Source organism: Chrysochloris asiatica, unplaced genomic scaffold, assembly GCF_000296735.1.
Source record: "Chrysochloris asiatica unplaced genomic scaffold, ChrAsi1.0 scaffold00011, whole genome shotgun sequence".
Taxonomy (NCBI): Eukaryota; Metazoa; Chordata; class Mammalia; order Afrosoricida; family Chrysochloridae; genus Chrysochloris; species Chrysochloris asiatica.
The window spans coordinates 16,749,083-16,766,010 of record NW_006408529.1 but is presented as its reverse complement, the minus strand read 5'-3'; the positions used below and the strand labels follow the sequence as shown (position 1 = coordinate 16,766,010).

Here is a 16,928-nt window from a genome sequence, read left to right as displayed (position 1 = left end):
CTTATTTATTGTCCAGCTTTCGCATCCATATGAGGTTATTGAAAATACCATGGCTAGGGTCAGGCACACCTTAGTCCTCAGGCTGACATCTTTGCTCTTCATAACTTTACAAAGGTTGAAGCACATTTTCCTACTGCAATACATCGTTGAGTTCTTGACTGCTGCTTCCATGAGTGTTGATAGTTGATCCAAGAAGAATGAAGTTCTTGACAACTTCAGTCTTTTCTCTGTTGATAAGAATGTTGTTTATTGGTCCAGTGGTAAACATTAGGTGTTATCATATTAGGTTCAGTGCCATTCATGCATTCTTAAAAAAATTATTTTTTGTCAGTGATGTTTTCATGTCATTGTTAAACCCATTGTTAAAACTATAGTACACAAATAATTGGAATAAAATAAAACTATAGTGTACAAATTATTGGTACTTTTTTTTTTTAAAGTGGCCCATAACCTTTTCATGGTAGAATCACCACCAGTATGCAAGGACTTTTTGATATCTCTGCCTAGGCCCTCCCAGACTAATTAACCTGGGACAGTAGCTTATGCATCAGTGTTTAAAACTTCCCAAGTGATTTAATATGAAATTAAGCTTGAGAACCCCTGATTGGGAATTTAGGGATTTTTCATTTTGGTTGTTTTCACCATAAAACAAGGGATTATCTCAACAAAATCATTTGAAGAACTTAATCAATGATGTAACATAAGCTTAATTAGGTTTTCACTTACATGAAGGTATTTGTTTTGTTTTACTGTGGAATTTATTTTTATTTGCCCTAGGTGATTTCAGACACTATGGATATACTCTTCAGAATAAGAGGAGGCCTTGATCTAGCTTTTCAGCTAGCTACTGCGGATGGTAGGTCTGCCAGAAAAAAAACTCCCCTTTTGATTGTAAATCGATGATGAACTCCACTTAACCCTACACAGGGTCATTATGAGTCAGACCTGACTCAATGGCACTTAACAACAACATTTCCTGTTTGCAAATAAAACGGAGTCAGAATGAGACTGAATAAATTTAAGATCATTTAGCTCGTAAGTGGTATAAGTGGAATTGTAACTTAGAAACTGTCCGGAAGCACCACTAGCCCATACTGCAAATTTGAAACAAGTCCACCTTCCTTAAAAAAAAAAAAAAAATTTTTGCAGCTCTCTCCCGGAAAATTGCCACAATTACTATAAATATCCACAATGAGCATAATGCAAATGATGCATCCAGACTTGTATTTGACTTTCAACTGCACTTGACAGCTCTTGAGGCTTCAGAGCCCACGCTCTTAAATGTTATGCTGTATTACAATGGGGTAGAGCCCTAAAGGCGCATGGTTAAAGTGCTCAGCCATTAATGGAAAGGTCAGCAATTTAAATCCACCAGCTTTTCCACAGGAGAAAGATGTGATCATCTGCATTGATAAAGCATGGCAGCCTTGGAAACCTGATGGGGCAGCTATGAGTCAGAATTGACTTGAGATACTAAATTTTGGATTTGCGGGGAGTATTACAATGAGTGGAGTCCTGTTGTGGCTCTGTAGGATAAGCACTAGACTGAAGGTCGCAAGGCTGGCAGTTCAAACCCACGAGCCGCTATGAGTCAGAATCGACTCAACTGCATTTAACAACAACAACATTATAATGAGTACCATGATGCTTGCAAAAATGACAGGAAAGGCATGGCTGACTTCCTCTGACTTCACAAAGGAGAAGGAGAATCAAACTCAAAATCAGCCCACAACCAATTCTTATGAAGTGGAGGTCAAACATGCTTCCATTTTACAACCTTCTTTTCCCGCTTCTGATGCCAGCCGTCCCCCCAACAGCACTCTTTGCCTCTATCTGAGTTTGAGAATCCGTTGAAGTGGCCTCACAGAACTCATAGACAGTAGTCAGGATTATGGTGTTTAAATTATGAAAGTGGACAGGGTACAAATCAAGAGCAGAAAGAATTTGGGATGCAGCAGTTCTCCAATCAGGAACGCCTTTTTGCCATAGGGCAGGCACGACCTGTCAACCACATGGTTCCTTGGCCTCTGCCCTGCTTGGATAAAATGTTACAAAGTTCCTTTAGCCATTCTGTAAATGCCCACGGCACATTTTGAAAACCAGCCTTCTGCCCATAGACACTCAGTTCCACTTAGCCTGTGAGCCAGGAAACCTACAGTTGCTCTGTCTCTGCAGGCCACCACCTCAGCTAGCTGCCACTACTTTTCCAGGTAGGGTTCTTACACTCCATTCATGGCTCTCCTCTCTTGAGAGTTCTGGGATCATTTGTTCCTTCTTCTCAGATGGTTTCCTTTAAACTTAGCATAATGGCAAAACTAACCAATCCTAGTGTTAGAGTCCTATATACCCTATTTGCATGGCCCCGCCCACTCATTTGGTGAGAATTAATAAAACTTTGGATAGAAACGCCATCTCAAGTAAATTCATGGTACCACAATGCTATTGGAGAAAAATCAACAGTAGTTTGTATAAAGCACATGCTAGGATTCTTTCCCTTTTCTGATTTGGGCTACTGCCAGAAACAGAGGTAAAGATTTTCAGAGGAGGAAGATAAGAGACTTAAGTACTGAGATATGTTTCATTTGAGATACCAATGGGATATCAAGTACAACTTCCTAACAAATATTTCATTATTTGAATCTGAAATTTAGGAGAGAATGGTCAGAGTTAGAGCTACAAAACTTAGTATCTCAGGATAATAGTTAATATCCTGACAGTAAGTGGTATTACATGGATGGCATACATGTTTAAGCCCTGGACTACTAGCCAACCAGAAATTAAACAAAGTACTATGCTATTTAAATGTGCTGCAAACGACCTTTTTAAAGTGTTCTAGAGCAATGATACTGTTTTAAAGACTAAGGTGTGTCTGACCCAAGCCATGGTATTTTCAGTCAGCTCATATGCATGTGTAATTTAGATAGTGAGTAAGGAAGATGGTAAGAGAATCGATGCATTTGAATTTTGGTGTTGGAGAAGAAGCTATATAAGTGCCATGGGCTACCAGAAGAACAAACATATTTGTGTTGGGAGAAGTATAGTCAGAATGCTCTTTAGAAGTCAGCATGGAGAGACTTCATCTCTCATTCTTTGGGCATGTTGTTGTTGTTTGTTGTTAAGAACTGCCGAGTCAGTCCTGACCCATAGCAACCCTGTATAGAGTTTCCGAGGAGCAGCTTAGTCAGCTTGAACTGCTGACGTTGCAGCTCAGACAACTTTGCAGTCCGGTGCATTAACCCACAGCGCCACATCAGGACTCCTGGACATGTTATTAGGAGGGAGTAATCCCTGGAGAAGGACATCATGCTTGGTAAAATTAAGGGTCAGTGAAAAAGAGGAACACCCCCACCGAGATGGACTGACATAGTGGCAGCAGCAGTGTGCTCAAGCATAACAACAATTGTGAGGTTGGTACAAGACCAGGCAAAGTTTCATTCTCTTGTGCATAGCGTGACTGACTATGAGTCAGAACTGACTCAACGGCACCTAACAATAACAAGATATGAACTGAACTACCAATAGCAACGCTTCTTTACTTGCTTTCATAAACCCTAAAGAATTATAAATGTATGTCCACTAAAAACGTGTGCACAAATGTTTATGGCAACATTACTCACTATAGTGAAATAATAGAAACAAGTCAAATGTGCATAAACTGAAGAGTGGGCACACAAAATATGTTCTAGCCACAAGTATTGTAGTGTACAGTTGAGTTTGTTCCAACGCGTAACGACTTAGCCTGGGTTTTCCAGGCTGTAAATCTCTACAGAAGCAGAACACCTCATCTTTCTCCCGAGGAGTGGCTGGTGGATTCAAACCACCTGCCCAGAGGTTAAAACCCCAACCTATAAACCACTATGCCCCAGGACTCTGATGAATATTATTCAACCATAAAAAGTAATGAACCACATGGTCAGCAGTTCAAATTCAGCAGCCACTCCTCAGAAACCATATACAGAGCTGACTCAATGATACTTAACTACAATACATAAATGGGAGTTCTGGTATGGTGCTATAGGGTAAGCACTGGACCAGAGGTCAGTTTGAAACTGAATGTTAGCGATTCAAACTCACCAGCCACTCCTCAGAAACTCTATATAGGGTTGCTATGAGTCAGAACCAACTGCACTGCACTTAACAACAACACTACCAAAAATGAACTTTGAAAACATGCTGAGTGAAAGAAACCAGACACAAAACATCGCGTTATAGGATTCCATTTGTATGAAATGCCAGAATCCATAGAGACAGGAAGTAGATTGGTAGTTGCTAGAGGCTGGAGTACTGGTAGCGTTGTTGTTGTTGTAATGTGCCGTGGAGTCGGTTCCGACTCATAGCGACCCTGTACAGGGTTTTGGAGGCTGTAAATCTTTACGGGAGCAGAAAGCCTCATCTTTCTCCCGCGGAGCAACTGGTAGCGTAGCGGTTACGAATCGGGCTGCGAGCCGCAAGGTCAACAGTTCGAAACTATCAGCTGCTCCACGGCACTTAACAACAACAAGAGGCTGGAGTTGTTGTTATTAAGTGCCATCGAGTCGATTCCAATTGATGGCGACCTTCAATAGGGTTTCCGAGGAGCGGCTGGTGAGCTTGAACCTCAGACCTTGCTGTTCAAACCGAGTTGTTGTTGTTATGTGCTGTAGAGTCAGTTCCCGACTCATAGCGACCCTGTACAGGGTTTCCAAGGCTGTTAATCTTTACGGGAGCAGAAAGCCTCATCTTTCTCCTGCGGAGCAGCTGGTAGTTTCAAACTACTGACTGTGAAGTTAGCAGCCTGATTCGTAACCACTATGCTACCAGAGCTCCTTCAAACCGAGCAGGGGCTGGAAAATAACTGCTCTTGGGCATGAGGTTTCTTTGGAAAATGAATAAAACAATAATTGTGAAGTTGGCACAGCTTCGTGAGTCTACTGAAAACCACTGAATTATACACTTTAAAAGTATGAATTTTATCATCTGAATTACATTTCTTTCTTTTTTTTTTTAATGATACAAAAGTAAAAAGAATTTGGTAATTATTAAATCTGAGGAATGGATATTTACAATCAAAGTTACTGTTTTCTGCTTTGTGTATGTTTAGAAGCTTTCATGTTGAACAGTTGAAAAGTTTTATCAAATTCCATTTATGTGCTTTTAATTTAGAAATTTTTATCAAGAAAGCATTAAACCATGTGTTGAGTGACTTGTCAACCAAGCTGTCTTCAGATGCCCTTGTGTTCAGAATCTGCCATAGTTCAGTGTACGTATGGCCTAACAGCGACAAGAACACCGTTCCTGGAGAGCTGACTGATAGTTCTCCGTGTCAGAATATCCTGCGCTTTATTCAGTGAGTATGTTTAAAGATGACTGAAAAAGTTCTCAGAATATCATTTCACATCATAAACTGTTTCTGTATATTAAAATTTTAGATTTGAACAGGAAGAGGATACAAAACGAAAATTCATGAGGAAGAAAGAAAAAAAGTTACCAGACATGGTAAGCCAATTACTGATGTCCTCTATTGATAAAAACTTTAAATCCTTGATTTTGAGGTGAGTGAGTTCTTAGAAATTATTTAAACTACCCCTCTTGTTTTTACTGATCAGAAAACTGAGATCCAGAAACATTAAATGAATTTCCAAAGATTATATCGCTATTGTACATTATTTAAATATTTTCCCATTATATAACATATCTGAGCTCTAGTGTGACACTGTAGGATAAGCACTGGACTGGTAAATTCAAAGTCGCAAGTTCAAACCCACCATTCACTTAGAAACCCTATGAGTCAGAATTAACTGGACAACACACAACAACGATACATATCTTAGGAAGTTTTTTTTTTTTTTAGGATGCTTTTGTTGTTTCTATAAAATTAAATATTTTTGTTACAATTTAGTTTGATAGTACACTTCTTGTCTTGTTGCTAGCTGCTGTTGAATATGTCCCAAGTCATATATATATATATATATATAAAACCGATAAAGCACTTCCCAGCCCTCCACCATCCTCCTCACTGTATTTTATTATATTTGAACCCATTATTGCAAGCCACTGTGTCAATCCATCTGATTAGGGTTCTTCCTCTTTAATGCTAGCCCTCTACTTTACTAAGTTTGATGTCCTTTTCCAGGAACTAGCTCCTACTAATAACAGTATAAGTCCAAAGTATATGAGATTTAGTCTTGCCATCCTGCTTCTAAGGAACATTCTGGATATACTTCTTCCAAGGCAAAATTGTTTGTTCTTCTGGAAGCCCTTAGTACTTAAATTTTCTTTGCCAGTACCATAATTCAAATGCATCAATTCTACAGTCTTCTTTATTCAGTGTCCAACTTTCATATGCACATGAGGTGGTTGAAAATACCATAGTTTGTGTCAGGTGCACCTTAATCCTCAAGTGACATCTTTGCTCTTTAACACTTGAAAGAGTGTTAAAGATTTGCCCAGTGCAATACTTCATTTAATTTCTTGACTGCTGCTTCCATGAGCATTGATTGTAAATCTAAGTAAAATTAAATCCTTGACAATGTCAATCTTTTCTCCATTTATCATGATGTTATTTCTTGGACCAGTTGTGAGGATTTTTGTTTTCTTTTCATTGAGTTGTAATCCATACTTAAGGCTGTATTCTTTGAGCTTCATCATCATCAAATGCGTCAACTTTTTTTTCACTCTCAGCAATCAAGATTGTGTTACCTGCATGTTGCAGGTTGTTAATGATCTTTCCTCCAATCCTGATGCCAAGTTCTTCATATAATCCAGTTTCTCAGATAATTTGCTCAGCATACAGATTGAATAAGTACAGTGAAAGGGTACCACCCTGACACACACCTTTCTTGATTTTAAACCACACAATAGTCCCTTATTCTATTCTATTGACTTCCTCTTAGTCTGTGTACAGTTCCTCATGAGTACAATTAAGTGTTTTGGACTTCCTGTTCTTTGAAATGTTATCCATAGTTTGTTATCCACGCAGCCTTTTCATAGTCAATGAAACACAAGTAATATCTTTCTCATGTTTTCTGCTTTTAGCCAAGATACACCTGATGTCAGCAATGATATCCTTTGTTCCATGTCCTCTTCTGAGTTCAGCTTGTTTCTGACAACCTCGTTTAAATATATTGTTGCAACCATTTTTGAGTACTTCAGCAAAATTTTACTTAGATGTGATATTAATGATATAGTTCAATAATTTACATTCAGTTGGGTCATCTTTCTTTTGAATGGGCACAAATAAGATCTTTTCCAATTGGTTGGCCAGGCAGCTGTCTTCCATATTTCTTGGCATAGACTAGTGAGTGCTTCCAGCAATGGATCAGTTGTTGAAATTTCAGTTGGTATTCCATCAATTCCTGAAGACTTGTTTTATTGCAGCTTGAATTCCTTCCTTCAATACCATGGTTCTTAAGTCATATGCTACTTCTCTAGTGGTTGAACATAGGCCAGTTCTTGTTGGTACAGTGACTCTATTCCTTCCATCTTCTTTTGGTGTTTCCTGTATATTTTGGCCATAGAATCCATCAATATTGAAACCCAAAGCTTAGATTTTAGTTTCAGTTCTTTCAGCATGAGAAATGCTTAATGTGTTTTTCCCATCTGATTTTCTAACTCCTGGTCTTTGCACATTTCATTATCATAATTGACTTTGTCTTCTCAAACTGCCCTTTGAAATTTTCTGCTCAGCTCTTAATTTTTTTCCCATTTCCTTTAGCTGCTCTGTGTTCAAGAGCAACTTTCAGAGTTTCTTCTGACATACACTTTGGTCTTTTCTTTCTTTCCTGTCTTTTTAATGACCTGTTGCTTTATACATGTTGTTCTTGATATCATCCCACAATTCTTCTAGTCTTTGCTCATTAATGTTCAGTGCATCAAATCTGTTCTTGAGATTGTCTCTAGATTCAGGTGGGATATATTCAAAGTTGTATTTTGACTCTTGTGGACTTGTCTTAATTTTCTATGCTTCCACCCAGACTTGTGTATGAGCAGGTAAATGGCCTGTTCCACAGTTGGCCCCGGCCATATTTTGTCTGATGATATTGAGCTTTTCCGTCATCTCTTTGTACAGATGTAGTCAGATTCATTCCGTGTATTCCATTTTGTGAAGTCCATGTAGTTGCTATTTATGTTGTTGAAAAAAGATCTTTGCAATGAAAAAGTCGTTGGTCTGGTAAAAATTTATCATGGAATTTCCAAGTTCTTGTCTATCACTAAGGCCATGTTTTGCAACTGCTGGTGTCTCTTCTTTGTTTTCAACTTTCACATTCCAATCACTAGTAATTATCAATGCATCTTGATTGTTTGATCAATTTAAGAATGAAGAAGTTGGTAGAATTCTTTAGTTTCTTCAGTAGTGGCTACAGCTATGGTGGTTGGTACATAAGTTTGAATAATAATTGTGTTAACTGTTCTTCTTTGTTGTCATATAGATATTATCCTGTCACAAACAGCATTGTATTTCAAGAGAGATCTTGAATTATTATTTTTGAGGATAAATGCACCATTCTTCAGTTTGTTGTTCATGGCATAGTAAACCATATGATTGTCAGATTCAAACTGGCCAATACCAGTTCATTTCAGCTCACTAATTCCTAGCATAGGAGCACTGGTGGCCCTGTAGGATAAGCACTGGACTGCAAACCCCCACATCATCAGTCAAACCCACCAGTGGCTCTGTGAGGAAGATGAGGCTTTCTGCTTCCATGAAGCTTTGCAGCCTCAGAAACCCTATATATGGTCACTATGAATTGGAACTAACTCAGTGATCCTTAACAACAACAACACATACATTCACACACATGCGTAGTGTACACACATACAGCTAATACATATATTCAAGTTTATCTCTGTAAACAATATTGAGAACTGCATTTCCAATTCAACCTCACAGCTTTCTTAACCTTTTTTTCCATGAGAAAGCTGGCTCCCAGTATGCTCAGTATTTTCCTAAATTTGTTCTGTCATTTAATACAAAGACTGTATTGTTGATTCATTCTACTATAAAAATCAGACATACTAAGTAGAGTTAAAATTTTATTTATAGTTCTTTATGTCTTTAGACCGGAAAAATGTCATTTAAAAGTTCTTTGCACTTCTTCGCACCCCTGCTTCTGTATACAGATATTTTATGTTGTTCATTTATTTATTTTATTATTCTATATTAAAGTGGAGAAAATTGTGAAAGGAATCTTGATGAACCTATACCTAGCTTCAGTATTTATCAACACATGGCCAGCCTTATTTTGTCTTTATTCACCCTCACACTCTCCAGATTATTTTGAAGCAGAGAGGAATTTTAAGAAAAGATTTATGTCTTTAAGCAATTTAATGTAGATTGTATTTTGTCCTTTAAAAGTCCTTTTATATTCTCTACTTTTAATACCCATTGAACTACAAGTTGTCTATTGCCATTTCTCTATACAGCATCAGGTGATAAATATAGATCTCATGCTGGAACTGTCAACAACTCCTCTGAATGCCCTAAGCCCCATCATTGAGAGAGAAAGCAGTGGGCACCACTATGTTAACATGACTTTACCGGTTGATGCAGTTTTATCTGTTGCTCCACAAGAAATGTGGGGAAAGTAAGTCTTATAGTACTACTGCCACTATAGATATTTAATCTAAATGAGGACCCGTCCCCAGAGTAATCAAGACCATGTTTAACTATCATAGAGACATCTGATTTGTTACTATTGTAATTTTTACTGTGATTATTTTGTTAATTATTAAACTAAGCAAGTGTTCATTTAGAGGAAGTTGAGGTTTCACTTAATCCAGAGGTAGCAAATATACAGTTTATTTTACTTTGCTTAATTCATAATTCAGATGTCCTTGAATAAATTGGGCTAATCAAGTTTTTTATTGTATTAGGAATCTGTTAGTTCTACAGTTTTGTTGTTGCCACTATAACTTTTGTGTATGTGCTTATATATTTTCCCCCTCACAGAGTTCGTAAACTTCTAGTTGATGCAATTCATAGTCAACTAACTGATATGGAAAAATGCATTTTAAAATATATGAAAGGAACATCTATCCTGGTACCTGAACCACTGCACTTTTTATTACCAGGAGAAAAGAGTCTCATAACAATTTCATATCCATCAGGAATTCCGGACGATCAGTTGCAGGCCTATCGAAAGGTAAAACCAATTCATTTATTCTGGGAAAAAGGGTAGTGACCATCATTCATTTTGTGTCTAATTAGATAGTTATAAAAAATAAAGGTGATTTTGTAATTAATTTTAAAACTACTGAAGAAGACTATTAGTTTTACATACTGGTTGGTTGGTAGTATGCTGTGGAGTCCATTCCAACTCATAGCAACCCTGCACAGGGTTTCCGAGGCTGTGAATCTTTATGGGAGCAGAAAGCTTCATCTTTCTCCCACAGAACAGCTGGTAGTTTCAAACTGCCGACCTTGAGGTTAGTAGCCCGACTCGTAACCACTACGCTACCAGAACTCCATAGTATACTAGGTTATTTAATTTCACTTCTCAATGAATTTCTTTTTTAAAGTATTACTAATTTTTTAAGAATATTCTTAACCCATGTTTCATTTCAATTCTATATTCCCAATGTAGTCCGTATGTTCTTTAAATTTTTCATATATTTTCTGTAATGAAATAGGAGGAAGCTTTAAAAAGTTCCTGGAAAAAAATCTATTGTCTTTTCATTCAAATTTTCCACTAATTTTTTGAAACCCCGTTGTATATAAATGAAAAGGTGTATACGTGCTGATGATTGTTAACACCTTCCTTTACCCTTCTGTTACATCCAGATTTGTGAAAGAGACAAGATTACGGTTGGGTGAGGAAGATCAGAATTTAAAATAATTTGGAATAGAATTGGAGGGTTTCTTAAAGGAGTTTTGGAGAAAATATTATCAGCAGTCAAAAAAATGAATGTATTGGCAAAATGACTAGCTTGGGGGTACATATTTTGGATATATGGCCTTGTCTGGCATCTATCACATTATGTAATGGGGTTCTCCCTAAGAAGAGGTGTAACCTTTTAATCCTCTGTGCCTTTTTCTAAGTGCTACATGAGGTGATGTACCTATTCCAACTATGAGGATATGTAGGAGATATGACAGAAACTGTCAAACATATTTTTATACAATTGGGAAAATAATCACATTTCAGCCATGTATGTGTGTTTGTGTTTTCATGTCATGTTGTTATATGCCGTCAAGTCAGTTCTGACTCATAGCGACCCTGTGTAGGGTTTCCGTGGCTGTAAATCTTTATGGAACATCTTTCTCCCAAGGAGCGGCTGGTAGTTTCAAACTGTTGACCCTGAAGTTAGCAGCCCAACTTGCAATCCACTGCACTACCTACCACTAACTTCTACTTGGTAATTTAATCACTGTCCTTTAGATTTGTTGTTGTTACGTGCTGTCGAGTCAGTTCTGACATATAGCAACCCTGTATAGGGTTGCCAAGGAGTGACTGACTGATGATGTTTAAACCTCAGAGTGGTTCAAACCAACCTTGCAGTCCAGTGCTAATCCTACAGAGCCTTTAGATTTGTAAAATACTTTAAACATATTTTTCAAAGTACAGACATGCCTCAGAGGTTTTAGAAGTTTCAGTTCCAGACCTCTGCAACAGGGTACTGCATTAAAGAGAGTCACACAATGTTTTGATTCCCTGTGCATATAAAAGTTCTATTTACACTATATTATAGTGTATTCAGTGCATTATGAAACTGTTTGAATTATTGTAAAAATTACTAAAATGTGGCACAGAGACATGCTATTGGAATAATGGCACCAATAGACTTGCTTGACACAGGGTTGGTTGTCAAACACCTTCAATTTATAAAAAACACAATGTCGATGGAACACAATAAAGCAAAATGCAATAAAATGAGGTATACCCATAATGGAATATAATTCTTATATCATTGTTACTTATAATGTATTCATCTAAAAGACTTCCCAAAATCATTGTTTAGTATGAATGTATTTTGACAGACTCTATTAGAATAAATTTTAAATTGTAGCGCTGTAGGATAAGCAGTGGACTGCTAACCACAAGGTCAGCAGTTCAAACTCACCAGCGGCTCCTTGGAAACCGTATACAGTGTCACTATGAGTTGGAACTGACTTGACAGCATTTAACAACAACAACAATATTCTCTCTAGCAAATAAATTATTTTCATTATTCTATGTTCTCTTCCGGTTTCTGCTTATTTACATATATCAAGAAAATTAAATTTTGTTTTAGTTCAAGTCTCACTTTCTTTTACCTTAAATCATAAGTGTGTTTGAAAACTCTTATAACCAATATATAGTTAATTTTCTGTTTCATATTTTCTTTGAGTTTATTTATTGACTAAGAATATAAAGCATTAACTTATTTTCTCTCCCATTAATTCTGATTTTATTTTAGGAGTTACACGATCTCTGCAATCTGCCTCATGACAGACCTTATTTCAAAAGGTCTAATGCTTATCACTTTCCAGATGAACCGTACAAGGATGGTTACATTAGAAATCCACATACTTTTCTGAATCCTCCTAATATAGAGTCTGGTATGGTGAGTTTAACGAATGACTTATGGGAGTCAATTGATAGTGAATAATACCATCAGTTGTCTTTTGTTGGTACCCAATAGAAGTTTTCAGGATTGTTTCATAATGTCTGTCATTCATTAATCCCCACAATATTAAAAGTAGATTGATGAAAAGTGTGGGTAGGGTTATTTTAAGGATACCTGAAAGCCATGATCTCATAGGTATCTAAGTTGTATAGTTGGGCCTCAGAGAAACCAAAGCAGCCCTTGGTCTGGCAGCCATCTCAGTCTTCCAGTCTCTCAAGAGTTACATGGACTCCTGAGTAGCATTTATGCTTTCTAATATACATATGCTTTGGGTCCTACTGGGCTGTTGCTTCCCTTTACTCTCTCTGGCTAGTCTCAGCCTTGTGCTGTCTCTGTTTCATTATTTTTTCAGTTTGTATATAACTGTTTCCTACTCTTCCTCATGGTTATTATTGTCGTAAAGTGTCATAGAGTTGATTCCGACTCATAGCAATCCTATACAAAGGTTCCAAGAATGTAAATCTTTGCAAGAGCAGAAAACCACATCTTTCTCCAGCAGAGTAGCTGGTGGGCTCAAACTGCAGATCTGGTGCTTCGGAGACCAGCACTTATCCTACAGAGTCACAGCTCTCTCTTCTTTATAGCTGCTCATTATATGCACTATTTCAGCATCATTTCCTACTCCCTACTGCCTGGTCCATGCCACCTCTCAATTCAAATTCCCCAGAGAGAGAGAACTTGATTGGTCATCTCCTGGCATTCCGTGATTGTGGCCAAATCAGCCTAATCTCTGCCTCCGCAGTCACATGACTTCCTTTATTCTCTCTGTGCAGCCTCCCTCTGCCTCTCTTTTATTAGAAAATATACAGTTGCATTCAGACCCACTTGATAATCCAAGATAATCTTCCCCTTTTAACATCAGTTAATCACATCTGCAGTTAATACATTCACAGGTTCCAAGGGTTAAAATTAGGTAGTCATAAATGTTGTCTGTGCTTTAAAAATATATATATTCTCTAATTTTTGGGTAAAAGTTCTATATTCATCCATGATTTTTCTAACCTAATTCTTTAAAAAAAAAAAAAATGGTATCACTAGCTTTTAAAAAAAAAAAAGAAGAAATGTTTTCTTAACATTATACTAAAGAATTTATATAAATAATGATGGCCTTTGTATAGGTCATTAAGTAATATACCTGGGCCATAATCAATGGCAGGTACACAGAATTCCAGCAGCATTCCCCATATATCCCACTGTATATTGCTGTAGTTATTTTTGTTGACTGCTGTTGAGCCGGTCCCTCACTCATGGTTATCTTAGGCACAGTGGAATGAAATGCTACACTATGATGGGTTGTCAATCATGCCATTTTTATTGGCTGATCTTTTAAAGTAGATCACTAAGCCTTTGTCCCATTCTAAACCCTTTATTTATTAGTTTGTTCATTCTTTTACTCATTCGTCACTCATCCAACATTTATTTGGTGTCATGTGTGTACTGGTCCCTGTGTGGGTCTAGAAATGAATAGAGCGAAGCGCATGCCTTCATTGAGATCACATACTATTGTTGTTGTTGTGTGCCGTGGAGTCGGTTCCGACTCATAGCAACCCTGTACAGGGTTTCCGAGGCTGTAAATCTTTACAGGAGCAGAACGCCTCATCTTTCTCCTGCAGAACAGCTGGTAATTTCAAACTGCTGACCTTGCGGTTTGCAGCCCGATTCGTAACCACAACACTACCAGAGCTCCTTATTGTGGGTAGGCAGATATTTTTAAAATAACATGTAATGTGTCAAGGTACGTGCTTTGAAAAATAATAAACCAAAATGAGAGTGATATAGCCAGAGCAGCCAGGTTAGGGGTGGTGAAGGAATGAGCATGCCATTGTTAGATCGGATGGATGGTCAGGGAAAGGCTCTAACATTTGAACAGAGATCTGAGTGAAATAAAGATGGAATGATTTGGGAAAAAGAGTGTTCCAGGCAGAGGGAATTAACTGTAAGGCTCTTAGATCAGATGCCCCTGGCATATTTGAAACCTAAAGAAAATAAACAACAGTGGTGTTTAGTAGAGGTGAAGTTAAGAGAAGTCTTGCCAGGTAAGGGCCTTGGACCTTTAATAAAAAGCCATCAAGGCGTAGTGTCAAACCCTAGTTCTGTGAAGACATTTTTTTTCTATATTGAATTATTTTTGTGTTATAGTGATAACTCATATAAACACCAGTAAAAATTGTTATACATCCAAAAATAATAAATAGGGAGAAGGAGGATGAATTATGGCTTTTTCATTTGCTAATTCGCTGCTTTTCTTGGGCCAATTAAATTCTGTCTCAGTTTCTACATTTGTAGTATGAGAGTGACAATAGTCATTGTGAAAGTTTTGGTTTTCATTGTTGTTGTTAGGTAGCGTCTAATTGGTACCGAACCATAGCGAACCTATACACAAAAGAATGAAACACTGCCTGGTCCTGGGCCAGTCTCACAGTTGTTGCCATGCTTGAGCCCATTGATGCTCCCACTTTGCCAGTCCATCTCATTGGGGGTCTTCCTTTTTTTCTCTGACCCTCCACCTTACCAAACATGACATCCTTCTCCAGCGACTGGTCCCTCCTGACAATATGTCTGAAGTATGAGAGGCAAAGTCTGACCATCCTGGTCTCCAAGGAGCACTCTGGCTGCACTTCATCCAACACAGATCTATTTGTTGCTTTGGCAGTCCTTGGTACTTAGTAGTCTCCAGCACTATAACTCAAACACATCAGTTCTTCTACAGATTTCCTTATTCATTGTCCAACTTTCACATGCATATGAGGTTATTGAAAATACCATGGCTTGGGTCCAGTGAACCTTAGTTTTCAAGCTGACATCTTTGCTCTTCAACACTTGAAAAAGGTCTTGTGCAACAACAGATTTGCCTAATGCAATACATTGTTTGATTTCTTGATTGCTGCTTCTATTCGTGTTGATGGTTGATCCAAGAATGTGAAGGCATTTTTAAGGAACTAAAGTAACAGACTACCACTGAGAACAGTAAGCAGGACTCGGCATATATAGACTATTTTAATGTAAAGTTAATATTTTGTTGTATTTCTTTTTATATAGATCTGTGTGGTCCAGGGCGTGTATGGTTATCATCATTATATGCAGGATCGGATAGATGACAATGGTTGGGGCTGTGCTTATCGATCTCTGCAGACTATCTGCTCTTGGTTCAGACATCAGGGATACACAGAGAGATCCATTCCAACACACAGAGAAATCCAGCAGGTATGGCACAATCCATTTTAAATTATAGTCAGTTGTACGTTTCATTGTTGTTAAGTGCTGTAGAATTGATTCTGACTCACAGCGACCTTGCGGTTCAAACCAGCCTTGTGGTCCAGTGCTTATCATATAACACTACACCAGAACTTATAGCCATTAATATATTATTAATAATTATTATTACCTCACATTACAGACTTCTTTCTGTTCTGAAGGGGGGGAAAAATGTTCTTATACAGGTAATTAGGAAAAATGTCCTAAACATAATTTTTAATAGCTATCTTGTGTGTGGTTTTTTTTGTATTTTAAAATATATAAAGGCCCTAGTTGATGCCGGTGACAAATCAGCAACATTTGTTGGATCGCGGCAATGGATTGGATCTATTGAGGTGCAGCTGGTACTAAACCAATTGATTGGTGTAACTTCAAAAATACTGTTTGTCAGGTAAGAATACTTAAAGAAATTAGATACAGCAGTGTAAAGTGAAGTTTGTAATATTTATTTAAATAACATCCCTCTCCTTACTTACTGACATGGTTAGCCTCCAAAGACCAGGCTGTTATGTGAAATTGATATTACACAAAAATGGATGACCATTCCGGATCACAAGATGGGGAATAATAGCGTCATTACATAACTGCCACAGTACATCATTACTTAACTGACAAACCGCTGGTAATCATGGCCCAGCCAAGTGACATGTACCCTGACCATGAAAGGCAGCTTTACTCTCATCTATCATTTGACATTCTTTACTGCCAGATGTGCATCATTAATGTGCACGATAGTAAATTTTTTATTCGTATTGTAAATGTGAGATGTGTGGTAACAATATAGTCAATGTGTGAAGAGGAGGTATAGAAAAATTTTCCTTTCCCTCATTCAGTTTCAGTTTCTCTCCTTGTTGCTTTTTGTTGTTGTTAACTTTTTATTGAAAATTGAGTGGAAGTTTACAGAGCAGATCATCAGCTTTACATTCAACAAATCATATACTTTGTTTCGTTACATGGTTGCAATCCTTCCATGCACCAACAGTTCACAGCATTTACTTCTCTATGTTCATTCCATCTACTGCATTCCTCCCTGTGTCTCCCACCACCCCCATCTTTCCTCTGCCAACCTCCCTCCGCTTGTATATTGC

The 16,928-nt window shown here is 37.7% G+C and overlaps 1 protein-coding gene across 1 annotated transcript in view; it reads left to right on the top strand.

The window, feature by feature from the left end:
* Positions 1 to 16,928, top strand: part of UFSP2 (UFM1-specific peptidase 2) — a 39,400-nt gene that overhangs the window by 15,731 nt on the left and 6,741 nt on the right. The window contains exons 3-10 of the mRNA XM_006834507.1: positions 778 to 856; positions 5,143 to 5,326; positions 5,409 to 5,475; positions 9,403 to 9,563; positions 9,929 to 10,121; positions 12,376 to 12,522; positions 15,625 to 15,789; positions 16,107 to 16,231. Coding sequence (XP_006834570.1) covers positions 778 to 856; positions 5,143 to 5,326; positions 5,409 to 5,475; positions 9,403 to 9,563; positions 9,929 to 10,121; positions 12,376 to 12,522; positions 15,625 to 15,789; positions 16,107 to 16,231 — 1,121 coding nt within the window. The remainder of the gene's footprint in view (positions 1 to 777; positions 857 to 5,142; positions 5,327 to 5,408; positions 5,476 to 9,402; positions 9,564 to 9,928; positions 10,122 to 12,375; positions 12,523 to 15,624; positions 15,790 to 16,106; positions 16,232 to 16,928) is intronic.